Here is a 15,513-nt window from a genome sequence, read left to right as displayed (position 1 = left end):
TATGTTCCTGCAAAGGACATAATCTTGTTCTTTTGATGGCTGCTAAGTATTCCACGGTGTATACATACCATATTTCCTTTATCTGGCCTATCATTGATGGGCATTTAGGTTGATTTCATGTCTTGCTATTGTGAATTGTGCTGCAACGAACATACGTGTGCATGTGTCTTTAGATATATTTCACTCAGAAATATTTCAGTGTGTATCTCCATCAGATAAAGACTTTAAAAAATAAGTAACCCCAATCATTTATTACAACCAACAAAATTAAAATTAATTTCTTAATATGATCTGACACCCAATCTGTGTTCGGTCTTCCTTGATTATACCAAAAAGTCTTTTTTTGTTGTTTCAAATAGTTATTTTGTTTGAATCAGACCACAAACTACATTTGTTGGCTACATGTCTTAAGTCTCTTAATGTATAGCAGTTCTCGTCCTTTGTTGCCATGCCATTTACTTCCTGAAGAATTTTAAAGTTGATAAATAAATATGAAAACATGGATTTGTGGCTCCTTTTGAATAAATGAGAAGAGCTGGCAGCACTGGTTTATACTCCCATAAGGCAATACTTGGCTGGAGCTGAGTAAAGGCTGTGAACTTTAGACACTGCAAGTTTTCTACAGTCTACACCAGTCCCTATTGTACCAACTAGTATGACTCATTTGTGTTGCCTGCCTAGCAGCGCCAGTGGGCTTTGAGCAGGCCACCTCAGCCCTACGTCTGCTTCTGATAGGCAATAAGAACTGATGCTTGAAAGATGATCTTAAAGTCCTAAACCCTTTCTAGCCATTAAGTAGATGCTTAGTTTTGTGCATTACATTGCTTAGGTAGGCATGTAAGCGAAAACATTTAAAGATTTTTCAACGAAGAATTGAATCAACAATTTTTTTAAAAAAATTCTAAGTTAACCTGACACTTTATGAACTGGCATCTCTCTTTTCTTGAGCGTTCCAGTTAATCTGCTTTACTGCCTTCCACTCTGTAAATATCCTTTTCACCTGTGTGAGGGTTTGAGCCTACAAAGACCACTGGACACAGTGTCACAAGACCCAGACTTGAGTCCTGGGCCTCTATGAGCAGTGGACCATTATTTTGCTTCTCTGGGTCACCTATGCAGAGTAGAGGTAAAACAGCCTGTCTCTCAGAGTTGTTGTGAAGTTCAAATAAGGTAACAGATGTGAAATTAGTTTGTAAACTGTATAGCTTTATGCTTAAACAAGGTATTACTAGGCATAAGGATATACTGAATTATGCATCACATCCTCTTTCACGCCTCTGTGCATTTACCCTGCTGTTTCCTCTCCCTGTAATGCCCTCAGGAATTAATTGTTAGTCATCTGTGGTCCCTAAACACTTTATGCCTGTTTCTTTGCAACGTTTGTCACACTGTGTTAAAGCCATTTGTTCACATCTATGTCTTTGGTGAGATTCTGAAAGTAAACCACAGTTTATTCAGTGCTTGGCATACAGGTAACCCTTAGTAAATGTCGGATTAGATAGATTTAAATAATTACTATCTGTGTGCCTATCTTGAAGGACAAAGTCCGTGTACATACAGTTTTTTAGGTATGCCATCTGGTAACTGACCAGTCTAATGATGATGCCAACGATGAAATAGTCATGAAAATGGAGTTCTGTATTTTTAATTTAAGAAAATGATCAGACTTCTTGAGTACATTTTTTTTTGCATTGTATTTTTAAGCCCATGAACAATGAAAGAGTCTAGATGTAGAATGTCTATCATTTAAAAATATTTTTTCCTGCTGGAGAAAACTTAAGCTTCCAGTCGTAGTTCTTGGCCTCAGTTCTCTGGTTCTCCTGATTAACTTAGAGCTTCTTGCTCCTTTACAGCTGGTTTGCCATCCACCCAGTCAGCATGAACAACAGTAACCATCTTGTAAACAGTGACAATGTGGGCTATGCATCTTACCTGCTTGAGCAAGAGAAGAACAAAGGATATCTACCTGGGCAGGTGAGAATTTATATCATTGAAAGTTTCATCTAGATTCACTGAGTATCATCATTCATGCTGCGTTCAGAATAGGTGATTCAAATCTCCAGAATAAAGTGTCATCATCAATCTCACATATTGATATGCTTGGATAGAGAGCATTTACCATCCTCCCTAACGTGGAAAGAAAAATAAAAAATGAGTACTAATCCATTTGCTTTTTGTGTTACATAGTCCTTGTATTAAGTGCTTCATAAAGTTATTAGTTGAATAAGGAAGGGCAAAGTTCAAGATTTTTGTAATAACAGTAGTTTTTGATTAAACTGAAAATATGACAAACTGTTGATATTTACTTACTTTCATTTTTAGAGCTATACAGGGATTAAGCACCATTTTATTTTTATTTTTATTTTTTTGAGACAGAGTTTCACTCTATCACCCAGGTTGGAGTGCAGTGGCACGATCTCAGCTCACTGCAACCTCTGCCTTCCGGGTTCAAGCAACTCTTGTGCCTCAGTCTCCTGAGTAGCTGAAATTACAGGTGCAAACCCCTACGCCTAGCTAATTTTTGTATTTTTAGTAGAGACAGGGTTTCTCCATGTGGGTCAGGCAGGTCTTGAACTCCTAACCTCAAATGATCTGCCCGCCTCGACCTCCCAAAGTGTTATATTACAGGCAGGAGCCACTGCGCCAGGCCCAAATTCGGAAGACTATATAATGGGATAAGAGTCCCAGGCCCTTACCTACAATTAATATTCCCTTACAAAGATATTAGCTTCCATTAACATTCAGCCTGATCATTTAGCTCTGTCTTTGTTTTGTGTTAGCAGAATAACTGAGACTGGATAATTTATAAAGAAAAGAGGTTTTTTTGGCTCATGATTCTGCTGGTTGAAAAGTTCAAGACTGAACAACTGCATCTGGTGAGGGCCTCATGCTATTACCAATAAAATAAAAATTTTCTCAGAATATTGTACATAAATAATGATAGAAAACAGAAGAGGAGGCCGAATGCAGTGGGTCACACCTGTAATCCCAGTACTTTGGGAGGCCGAGGCAGGTGATTCATGAGGTCAGGAGTTTAAGACGAGCCTGGCCAACATGGTGAAACACCATCACTGCTAAAAATACAAAACATTAGCCAGGAATAGTGGTGTGTGCCTATAGCCCCAGCTACTTGGGAGGCTGAGACAGGAGAATTGCTTGAACATGGGAGGCAGAGGTTGCAGTGAGCCAAGATCGTGCCATTGCACTCCAGCCTGGGGTACAGTGTGAGACTCTGTCTCCAAAAAAAAAAAAAAAAAAAAAAGATAAAAAAAAAAGAAAAAAGAAAAAAAGAGGAACTAGGATTTGCAAAGAGATCATAAGTGAAAGAGGAAGCAAGAGAGGAAACACTGAGGAAGCCAGGCTGTTTTTTAGCAACCTGCTCCTGCAGGAACTACTGCAATCCATTCCCTAGAGAGTGAGATGCCATTCACCCTGTGGGAGGGCATTATTCTATTCATGAGGGATCAGTCTCTTCCTACTAGACTACAGCTCTCAACAATGCCACATTGGAGATCAAATTTCAGCATGAGTTTTGGCAGGAATAAACCACATCCAAACCAAAGCAAGCTCCTTTGTTGGCAAAACTCACTCTATTTTCTCACTTTAGCCTGCATTTTAGAGAAAAGAAGAGATTTTTCTATTTATGATCACTGCCTGAGTGCTAGGCACTATGAAATAAATTATCTTTTTAGTATCAAAAAAGATTTATATCTCTAATACTTAGTTATCTCTTTCCCGAAGAAAATTCGGGGCATTTAAGGTAGAATAATAGAGTGGTGTGGTTGGGTTGAGGCAGAGACCTTGCATGGCTCTAATTAGGTTGAAGAGAGAGAGAAAAGATACACCGAGGGCAAGTCCAGATGGTGTGTTTAGTTTCATTGTGCAACAGGAAAGTCTGTATTTGCTTTTTCCTGATTAAGCCAATAGCATATTTATTTTTAAAAGGCAAATGGATCTCTGAGCTCCAGATAAAACACAATAGACTAGATTGACTGGTCAGCATTTTATAATTTGTTATTGCACACAGTGTTTCTGGTTAAAATATTTCTGTTTGAGGCATAATTTGAAACTCCCACTTGAAACAGCTTTGTTGATAATTCGAATATTTTCAGTAATAATATGTACACCGATGGTAATGTGAGCCTTTGCAGGAGTAAAAAGTTTTCTCAGAATATTTTTTTCTGAATTTTTTTTTTTAAATTATACTTTAAATTCTGGGATACATGTACAGAACGTGCAGGTTACACAGGTATACCCGTGCTATGGTGGTTTGCTGCACCTATCAACCCATCATCTACATTAGGTATTTCTCCTAATGCTATCCCTTCCCTAGCCTCCCACCCCCCGACAGGCCCTGGTGTGTGATGTTCCCCTCCCTGTGACCATGTGTTCTCATTGTTCAACTCTCACTTATGAGTGAGAACATGTGGTGTCTGGTTTTCTGTTCTTGTGTTAGTTTGCTGAGAATGATGGTTTCCAGCTTCATCCATGTCCCTGCAAAGGACGTGAATTCATCCCTTTTTATGGCTGCATAGTATTTCATGGTGTACATGTGCCACATTTTCTTTATCCAGTCAATCATTGATGGGCATGTGGGTTGGTTCCTGGTCTTTGCTATTGTGAATATGCTGCAATAAACGTATGTGTGCATGTGTATTTATAGTAGAATGATTTATAATCCTTTGGGTATATACCCAGTAATGGGATTGCTGGGTCAAATGGTGTTTCTGATTCTAGATCCTTGAGGAATCACCACACTGTTTTCCACAATGGTTGAACTAACTTCAAACTATACTGCAAGGGTACAGTAAGCAAAACAGCATGGTACTGGTACCAAAACAGATATATAGAACATTGGAATGAAACAGAGGCCTCAGAAATAACACCACACATCTACAGCCATCTGATCTTCAACAAATCTGACAAAAACAAGCAATAGGGAAAGGATCCCCTATTTAATAAATGATGTTGGAAAAACTGGCTAGCCATATGCAGAACACTGAAACTGGACCCCTTCCTTACACCTTATACAAAAATTAACTCAAGATGGATTAAAGACTTAAACGTAAGACTTAAAACTATAAAAACCCTAGAAGAAAACCTAGACAAATACCATTTAGGACATAGGGATGGGTAAAGACTTCATGACTGAAACACCAAAAGCAATGGCAACAAAAGCCAAAATTGACAAATGGGATCTAATTAAACTAAAGAGCTTCTGCACAGCAAAAGAAACTATCATCAGAGTGAACTGGCAACCTACAGAATATTTTATATCCTCTTTTTATTGTCTGCAAATGATTTTGAATAATTTACCAGAGTGGATTTAATGTTTGCATTTCTAATGGCAGTCATTACAGGAAATAGGAAAGAATAAAAGGCAACATGGTATTTCTTTTGTCAGGGGCCATTTGTAGCAGCCTTTGCTTCATCAAACCTAGGAGATGTGTCCCCCAACATTCTCGGCCCACGTTGCATCAACACGGGAGAGTCCTGTGATAACGCCAATAGCACTTGTCCCATTGGTGGGGTAGGTAATTATGGCACATGAAATCTTTGTTTTTGCATCTCAAATACATTTTATATTTGAATATTTACAAATACCTTGTCTTCTAGCATACACTGGCCTAGTTCTCCCTAGCATCTGCTCTTCTCAAAAACACCTGTCCAAACCCACTAAATTTTAATTGAGTGAAGTTATATTTTTCCATTTGAGTGACTGTTAAGTTTTTTGAATGATGAGACAATTCAGTAACTGTCAGAGATTAACTTTACCCTTCCCCAAACTTGGACAATCTGAAACATTTTGCTTTGGCATTTCGAAAGTCACAAGTTTGTACTAAAAACTGCCTGCCTGAGACATTTCTCGTGGATTATAGTTTATGGGATTTTTCATATAAGACCAAAATTCCTTTTCCTTTTTAAAAAATTACAAGCAAAAAAGAATTGCTGTAAAAAATTCAAATAATGTGGAAGTGCAGAGAATAGTAAAAAGTGAAAGTCCCTCTTCGCCTCGCTTTCCTCTATACTTTGTTCTTCCCAGAAGTTACTATTCTCATACCTCCTCCTATGTATTTATCTATGCATTTATAAACAACATTTTATGACTTATTCATGGATTTTGAATTTTGTATCCAGAACTTCAGTTTTCCACTTAATTTGTCTTAGAAACCTTTCAATGAGTATATCCAGATCTGTGTGATATGTTTTAAAGACAACAAGTAAGGCTATACCATCATTTATTTAACTCACACAATGTTGATTTGGCTTTGTTTTCAACTTTGACATGAGTAGTAGATGCTATTTTTTGGGTTCTTATTCTTTGTGTTTGTAGAACATTTGTCCTGTGGTAATGCTTTTTTTGTACACTATTTCTGGGATATTTATTCCATCCCAGTCAACTCTACCCAGTTGGGTTAATACCAGTATTAATAAAGATATTTTTTTTATCGACTTTTTAAAGCTCCTAATATACTAAAGTCTTAGTTTTGTCAAAATAGTACAAACTTTTCCTAAAGTTTATCAGTTGTCTTTCTGTCTTATTTATGTCTTTTGCCTCCTATGGAAATTTAAGATGTTTAAGCTGTCCAGTTTAACTAAGCTTGTTCTAGATAACTTTCAGGAGGGTCTGCCCATACCCTCATACTACAAAATATGTTTATCCATATTTTCTTTTAGTAATTTTTTGATTCCACTTATAATATTTAAGTGCTTGATCAATCTCAATTTTTTCTGACATAAGAAGTAGATAAATAGGGCCAGATTTGTTTATTGATTTTTTTCCCCAGAAGTCCAGCTAGTTCTTCCAATATAATTTTAACTGAGTTTTAGTTTAAGGTGATCATGAGTAAGAATCAGAGGCAAGAACAAGCAAGTAGAAAGATGTGCAGTCAATAGAAAGACCTGGCTTCCAGTCTTAGCTCAGATATGAGATACCTGGATAATCACCAACACATCTTTTAACCTGAGCCTCAATTTCCTTATTTTTAAAAGAAAGGCTTCAGAATAGATAATTTCTAAAGACATTCACTGTTCTAATTCCAGGTATGATTTTGTTTTTATAGTCTTACTTTGAAAGACTACCCAAAAAGAACTGCTAGAATGTGGTTTTAAAAATCTATTTGCTTAGATTCAGTTATAATTCTTCATTCCTTAACATAATTATTTACTTGTCCAAGAATGCATCCTATCTTATTTTGTTCCAGTCTAACATGTGCATTGCTAAGGGACCTGGACAGGATATGTTCGACAGCACACAAATTATAGGACGGGCCATGTATCAGAGAGCAAAGGTAAGCCATGGGCCTCGCTCCTTTCATCTTCATTTAAAATTGTCCTTTAAAATCCATTGACGTGGTTCATTAGGAAGTTGAATATTGTAAAGAAAACAGCAAATGCTCAGGTTGTGCTGGGGAGTCTGGAAGAGGTCAGCTTGGGAGGTGGCCTTTGCAATCCACACAGGAACCTCTGTCTGCCTGCTCAGGTCTGACTTCTTATAGGAAGTACATTTAAAACCAAGTACTCAGGAAAACATTCTATTTTAGAATGTCTAGAAAACCAGAGTGCTTGCTTCAGACACTAGGAAGATAGACTATAAGGTTTTCAATTTCTTGTGGCATTAGATATGACCAGATTGATTCAAATTCTCGGAAGTCTCTAAGGCCTTTGCTTGCCTAAAGTCATCTAGCTATCTCTTAACTTTTCCTCTGGTGACAAGAGAAAGCTGAACCATAGAACTCCAGTTCTTGAAACTTGGATTTAAATTAGTTCCCGGTGTTCTTCAATATGCAAAGATCATCCATCTATTCTTTTCTTTTTGCACAACTTTTTGATGAAGAGAGAATCTGGTCTCCATTGAGATTACTATGAATTACTCTGACTTCCTCCCCCTCCTAAATTTTATTTCCCATTTTGTCCCCATATTTTGTTTCAGCTTCTATGGAGACAGATTTCTAGGCAAAAAGACAAAAAAAAAGAATCTCAAACTGAGATGCCCTTGATATGATTAAATCTCTTTCTTTTCATAGCTTATTCATACCTTTGCTCTATGTGTGTGTGTGTGTTTAAATAGTTTATTCCAAGAGTTCTAAAATCTTTTAAGAGCAACTAAAGAAGGACAAAAGCACCTTTAAAGAACAATCTGACACAAAATTGGTAGCAACAGCCAGCCTAATTGCTGCAGTTTCTTTTTAATTACTGTGGTATTATCAGTGGATTATTCTAAATTCACAGATTCTATTTAGGGTGTGCACCCGTGACACACTTTAGTGTCAGAAATTTTGCTCCCATTCTGAGCCTGAGAGTCATAGAGATTTGACCCACATTCTGCATTCTCTTCTCAGTAAGGCACAACTTAATTAGGAGCGGCAGGCTGCAGCTGGTCTTGCTGATGACTTATGAGAGCTCTCATGTGGCTGTTGAAACTGGGGTGGGGACAGAGTGGAAATGAGCTAAGTGTCAGGCAAGAGAACATTTGATGAAACAGGATTTGCCTATGTTATATAATATGAATTAATACAAACAAAGAGTTTTTTAAACATGTTTTGACTCATGTTTCCCATAAGATTGAAAAAGCATCAATTGACCATATTAAAACACAAAAGCAAAAGCACCAAAGAGTGGGTTGTGGGTGGGTGAGCTGCTGCAGACAAAGTAGGGCTTGAAATCCTCCAAGCCTCCCTTGGCCCCAACCTGCTTCAGGACTCAAGTATTCTGAAAGGAAGACCCTACAAGAACACCCAAAAATACACTCTCACTGTAGCAAAGAAAGTAATTTGGTCCAGTTATTCCTAATCTTAAATTTTCTTGGTGATCTTTCAAGTGAGATTGGGGCATTTTGTGCCACAGCCTGTATCACTATAATTTCATTTTCATGGGGAGCTGACACAGGTTAACAGCCTTGGAGACTTCAAGCTTCTGGGAAACTCCTGGGTTTGGTAGAGAGACCCATGTGGTTGGTGGCCAATTCTAAGCAACCAGCAAAACAAAAACTTTGCTGAGAGATGCATTTCCAAAGTGCATCAAATTGGTACTTCCTGAGTACAGTTGGAGATACTCACTTTAGCCTTTTTGCTTGGAATAGTAAGCCTGTGTGTTTTCCAGGAACTGTATGCCTCTGCCTCCCAGGAGGTAACGGGACCACTGGCTTCAGCACACCAGTGGGTGGATATGACAAATGTGACCGTCTGGCTCAATTCCACACATACAGTAAGTGCTGCTGAGGAACACTGGTTATGTCCCAAGGGTGAAGTTTTGGTTTGGTCTCATTATTTACTTTCAGCTTAACTTTCGTTTCTTTATCTGTTCCTTTTATGTTTCTAAAACTTTCCTTTAGGCAAAAACATGTAAACCAGCACTGGGCTACAGTTTTGCGGCTGGCACTATTGATGGAGTTGGAGGCCTCAATTTTACGCAGGGTAAGGTGAAGTCCAGTGAAATCTATGGTTTCAGCTTCTGAAGCTTCTGGGTTCCGTTCTCTGATCAGGTTTCACTGTAGCCAATACATTTATTAATTTTTAAACTCAAGGTCTGCTGGTTTTCCAGGCTTACACATGACCATGTACCCCCCCAGACCTAAGCAACCACTAATATTTCTGTCTCTATATTTTCCTATTCTGGACATTTAATACAAATGGAATCATATAATATGTGATATTTTTTTGTTGGCTTCTTTCACTTAGTATCACGTTTCAAAGGTTCATTGATATTGCAGCATGCATCAGTCCTTTTTTTTTTTTTTTTTTTTTTTTTTTTTTTTTTTGAGACAGAATTTTGCTCTTGTCACCCAGGCTGGAGTACAGTGGCACCATCTCAGCTCACTGCAACCTCCACCTCTCAAGTTCAAGCAATTCTCCTGCCTCAGCCTCCCAAGTAGCTGAGACTACAGGCACCTGCCACCACGCTTAGCTAATTTTTGTATTTTAAGTAGAGATGGGGTTTCACCATTTAGCTAGCCTGGTCTGGAACTCCTGACCTCAAGTGATCTGCCCACTTCAACCTCCCAGACTGCTGGGATTACAGGTGCGAGCCACTGCTCCCAGCCTCATTCTTTTTTATGGTTGAATAATATTCCATTGTATCAACATACCAGATTTGTTTCAGCCTTCCTCAGTTGATGAACATTTGGGTTATCCCATGTTTGGGTTATTATGAATCTATAAATATTCTATAAATATTCATGTGATTTTTATGTAGGTGTTTGTTTTCATCTTTCGTCTTGGGTATATATCTAGGAGTGAAATTGCTAAATTATATAACTCTATGTTTAATCATCTGAGAAACTGCCATATTATTTCTGAAATATCTACACCATTTTACATTTCTACAGGCAGTGTATAGGTTTCTGACTTTTTCATGTCTTTGCCAATACTTGTTATTATCTGACTTATTGAATCTAGCCACCCTAGTGGGTGTGGAGGGATATCTCATTGTGGTTTTGATTTGTATTTGCCTAATGATTAATGATGTCAAACAACTTTTCATGTGCATATTAACCACATGTATTTCTCCCTTGGAGAAATGTCATTTACGTAGTTTTCTCATTTTAAAATTTGGGTCATTTTTCTTTTTATTATTGAGTTAAAAGTTTTCTTTGTGTATTCTGTATTCATTCCCTTATCAGATGTGTGACATAAAAATATTTTCGGGCCAGGTGCGGTGTCTCACACCTGTAATCCCAGCACTTTGGGAGGCCAAGGCAGACAGATCACAAGGTCAGGAGATTGAGACTATCCTGGTCAACATGGTGAAACCCTGTCTACTAAAAATACAAAATTAGCCAGACGTGGTGGTACACGTCTGTAGTCCCAGCTACTCGGGAGGCTGAGACAGGAGAATCGCTTGAATCTGGGAGGCGGAGGTTGCAGTGAACCAAGATCACGCCATTGCACTCCAGCCTGGCGACAGAGTGAGACTCTGTCTCAAAAAAAAAATTTTTTTTTCTTCCATTCTGTAGGTTTTTTCACTTTATTGATTGTATCCTTTGAAGCATAAATATTCTTAATTTTTATGAAGTCTAAATTTTCTTTTGTTACTCATGGTTTGGTGTCATATATAGGAATCTTTTTCCAAATTCAATGTCATGAAGATTTACCCCTATTTTCTTATAAGATTTTGATGGTTTTAGCTCTACATTAAGTCTTGGATCCATTTTTAGTTAAACTTTGTGTATCATGGAGGTAATGGCCTGCCTTTATTCTTTTGCATGTGGCTATTCAGTTATCCCAGCACCACTTATTGGAAAGATTATTATTTACACATTCTATAATCTTGGCACACTTGTTAAAAATTAGTTGACCCGTGGCTTTCTGTCTGGATTATCAATTCTATTCCATTGATCTGTATGCCTAGCCTTGTGCCAGTAAAACCGTCTCTTGGTTACTGTTTCGCTTCAGATCAGAAAGTATGTCTTTCTACCTTGTTCTCCTCTTCCAAGATTGTTTTGACTTCTGAGTTTCTTGCAGTTCCACAGGAGTTTTAGAATCAGCTTATAACTTTTTACAAAGAAGTCAGCTGGGATTCTGATGGGAATGTCATTGAATTTACAGAATAATTTGGGGAAGTATTGCCATCTTAACAATATTATGTAATCTGATCCATATACATTGATGTTTTAGCATTCATTTAGATCGTCTTTAACTCTTTTCAACAACGTTTTGTAGTTTTAAGAGTATACATTTTGTACTTTTTTGTTAAGTTTATTTCTTAGTATTTCACTCTTTTCTATGCTATTGTAAATGGAAATTTTTTCTTAATTTCATTTTTGGATTGTTCATAAAAATGTATAGAAATACAACTGATAGTTGTATTGACCTTGTATCCTACAACCTTGCTGAACTCATTTATTAATTCTAATATTTTAATGGATGATTTAGGATTTTCTCTATACAAGATCATGTGATCTTAAAATAGAAATATTAATAGTTTTAATTTCTCTTTTCCAATCTGAATGCCTTTTATTTCTTTTTCTTGCCTAATTGCCTGGCTAGAACCTTCAGAACAATGTTGAATAAAAGTGGAAAGAGTACACATTCTGTGTTGTTCCTGATAGTATGGAAAAAGCATTCAGTCATTCATCATTAAGTATAATGTTAGCTCTGGGTTTTTAATCCTTTATCAGGTGGAGGAAATTTACTTCTATTCCTAGTTTGTTGAGTGTTATTGTCATAAAATGGTATTAGATTTTTTGGCAAATGTTTCTCTCTGTATGTAATTTAAAAATTATATTAATATGTTGTACTGCATTAATCAGTTTTTGTTTAACCAACTTTATATTCCTGGAATAAATCCCAGTTACTCATGTTCTATAACAATTCTTTCTCTATGTTGCTGTACTCAGTTTGCTAGTATTTTGTTGTAGGTTTTTGTGTCACATTTATCGGAGACAATGTTCTGTAGTTTTCTTTTCTTGTGATATCTTTGTCTGGTTTTGTATCAGGATAATATTGGCCTCATAGAATGAGTCAGGAAGTGTTCCCTTTTCTATTATTTTGGAAAAGTTTTGGAAAAGCTAGTACTAATTCTTTGGTTGGTGGAATTCAGCAGTAAAGCAATCTGAGTTCTGTCATTTGTTGTAGGTAGTTAAAAATATGTTATGAATTCAATCTCTTTACTTTTTATAGTTTTTTTTTTAGATTGCCTATTTCTTCTTGAGTCAGTTTTGGTAGTTTATCTTTCTAGAAATTTTTCCATTTTATCTAAGTTATCTAATTTGTTAGCATACAACTACTTACAGTATTCCTTTATAATTCTGTTTATTTCTTTAAAGTCAGTAGTAATGTTCTCCCTAATTTCTGATTTTAATAATTTAAATATTCTCTCTGTTTTTCTTGGTCAATCTAGCTAAAGTTTTGCCAGTTTTGTTGACCTTTTCAAAAAACCAGCTTTTGGTTTCATTGATTTTTCTGTTGTCTTTCTACTCAGTGTTTAATTGATTTTCTTTTGAATATTGATTATTTCCTCTTTTTCTTTCATTTGGTTTAGTTTGCCTTCCTTTTCCAATGTCTTTGGGTAGAAGTTAGGTTATTGGTTTGAGATCTTTCTTCTTTCTTAATATGGGTATTTACAACCATAAATGTCTCACTGAGCACTGCTGTCACCACCATAAGTTTCAATGTGTTGTGTTTTCATTTTCGTTCATGATAAAGTATTTCCAGATTTTCCTTTGATTTCTTCCTTGATTATTAACTATTTCAGATCATATTGCTTAATTTCCACATATTTGTGAGCTCCCCCCTTTTTTCCTATTATTTATTTTTAATTTCATTTCACTGTGTTTGGAAAACATATTTTGTATTATTTCTACTTTTGAAAATGTATTGAGGTTTGTCTTTTGGCCAACACATGATCTATCCCAGATAATGTTCCATGTGCACGTGAAAAGAATGTATATTCTGTTGTTGTTGGGTGGAGTATTCTACAGATTGGTAGGTCTAGTTCAAGTTTGCTGTTGATCTTCTGCCTAGTTGTTCTATCCATGATTGAGAGTGGGGTATTGAAAATTTCAGTATTGTTACTGAAATGTGTATTTCTTCCTTCATTTCTGTGAGTTTTCAGTTTATGCTACACCGACATTTATGATTATTACATTTTTCAGATAGAGTATATAGATTCTTAATTCATAGGTTTTATAGTTACAAAACCTTTTTCCTCAGATTATGCATTTGAAGTTTGTTTTTGTTTTTTACTGCTTTTGGTTTTTTTTTTCTTTTTCTTTTTGTGTGTGTGTATGTGTGTGTAGATAATTAAATGGGTATCCAGGAGAAATTATTTCAGGGACCATAAGTCAGACAACTGGTATTGAGAGTTGGAGGTGTCATTTTTAGTTTTCAAAACAGGAAAAAGGTGATTTAGTCAACAATTCTGCAGTTAATTATGTCAAACTGTTTTTATTTGCAACATGGATGAGCAGGAGTAATAGAAACAAAACTTTAAGGATATTGACAAAATGTACTCTGTCATTCTCTTGACCACACTGAAGATCTAATTAAACAATGGCTCATGTCTTAGGCTGCACAAGACATTTTTCCTATTCTATTATTCAAACTGTTTAGAATTATTGAACAGCAACCTTAATAAAATCTCTGAAACTCCTTAAAAGATTGTTGTACAGTATTTGTCAAAATAATGACTTTTTTCAGAGGGTTGGTTCAAGGAAGTATGCTAATCGTAACATTTCTAATAGGGAAAACAGAAGGGGATCCATTTTGGGACACCATTCGGGACCAGATCCTGGGAACGCCATCTGAAGAAATTAAAGAATGTCATAAACCAAAGCCCATCCTTCTTCACACTGGAGAAGTAATGCATTTTCATTATCATAGTGAAATTGTCATATTGTTATTTTTAAATTTGTGAACTGTCAGATAATGAATGGTAGATATCTACTGAGATGGGAGGTCTTAATTTAGATATTCCCATATCAAGTTTTTAATATTAAAAAATGGGTTCTGTGACTCTAAGGAATGAAGGTTATGATTATGATGTATACTGATTTACCTGTTGCACTTATGATTAATAAGTACAATAATTAGGACAGTGGGAAAGGCAGAATAAGATGAACATTTATCTTATTCAGAATTTATTAATGTTGGTTCCAAGAAGGGAGTCAGCATCGAATTTTCTGCAGAAGAAAACATTTCAGGTCATCTAAAATGAAACATGTTCATGTCTAAATTTTCTCACAGTTCAGGCAACATTATCAACTACAGCAATTTTCTTTTACATTCCTTTGAAACATATATTTTGCATTCTAAATGTCAAAAGGTCATTTCAATATGCATTAAAAAACTTGGATTGTTGAGTTAGAAGCATTTTAAAAATATTTTGTTCCTAATATCCTATTAACATTCTTGAAAGAAGAAAGAGAGGAAAGGAAGGAATAGAGGGACAGGCTATATTATTCTGAATATGGAAAAGGATAAATTCTCTTGGGAAAAATCTTGGAAAATAAGACAAGACTTGGCAACTGTAAACTTAAAGGGCGATTATAATAAAAAGAGAAATTAAGTTAAACCATTCCAAATGGAAGTCCTTATTTATTGGTTATAAGAATAGTTACCAATAGTACTCTAGGAAAACGTTTGGTTATCTGTTATACATTGTGATTTCACGATGACAGATCCACCAAAAACTTCATTGATTAGTGCAGGTTAATGGGACTTTGGCATTTGAAATTCTCATGTTATGACTAGGACATAAATGCCCATGTGGAATATTTAATACTATATCACAAATTAGAGACTAGAGGAACTTCTGGGACCACTATGTGTCTGTTAACCATGGAGAGAGTGTTATCCCTAACATAATTTTCTTGTTTTGGGTTCTCAGCTATCAAAACCTCATCCCTGGCATCCAGATATTGTTGATGTTCAGATTATTACCCTTGGGTCCTTGGCCATAACTGCTATCCCTGGGGAGTTTACGTAAGTTCTTCTTTTCATTACTTAGTTAAAAATTTGTTTGTTGTATGTTTCTGTTGGAATTGCTTCTTATAATGAAAGATCATTCTGTACT

The 15,513-nt window shown here is 36.1% G+C and overlaps 1 protein-coding gene across 2 annotated transcripts in view; it reads left to right on the top strand.

Moving 5' to 3' along the window:
• The window catches only part of ASAH2 (N-acylsphingosine amidohydrolase 2), a 65,971-nt gene that overhangs the window by 32,426 nt on the left and 18,032 nt on the right, over nt 1-15,513 (top strand). Inside the window, exons 8-14 of one of the 2 annotated variants that reach the window (XM_001100613.5) lie at nt 1,854-1,974; nt 5,405-5,530; nt 7,206-7,292; nt 9,103-9,207; nt 9,335-9,416; nt 14,183-14,298; nt 15,328-15,422. In XM_001100613.5, the coding sequence (XP_001100613.3) occupies nt 1,854-1,974; nt 5,405-5,530; nt 7,206-7,292; nt 9,103-9,207; nt 9,335-9,416; nt 14,183-14,298; nt 15,328-15,422 (732 nt within the window). The remainder of the gene's footprint in view (nt 1-1,853; nt 1,975-5,404; nt 5,531-7,205; nt 7,293-9,102; nt 9,208-9,334; nt 9,417-14,182; nt 14,299-15,327; nt 15,423-15,513) is intronic. The other variant, XM_077945590.1, reaches the window with a different exon arrangement.

This window comes from Macaca mulatta, chromosome 9 (genome assembly GCF_049350105.2).
Source record: "Macaca mulatta isolate MMU2019108-1 chromosome 9, T2T-MMU8v2.0, whole genome shotgun sequence".
NCBI lineage: Eukaryota > Metazoa > Chordata > Mammalia > Primates > Cercopithecidae > Macaca > Macaca mulatta.
The sequence above is the reverse complement of the archived record's forward strand: the minus strand, read 5'-3'. Positions and strand labels throughout refer to the sequence as shown.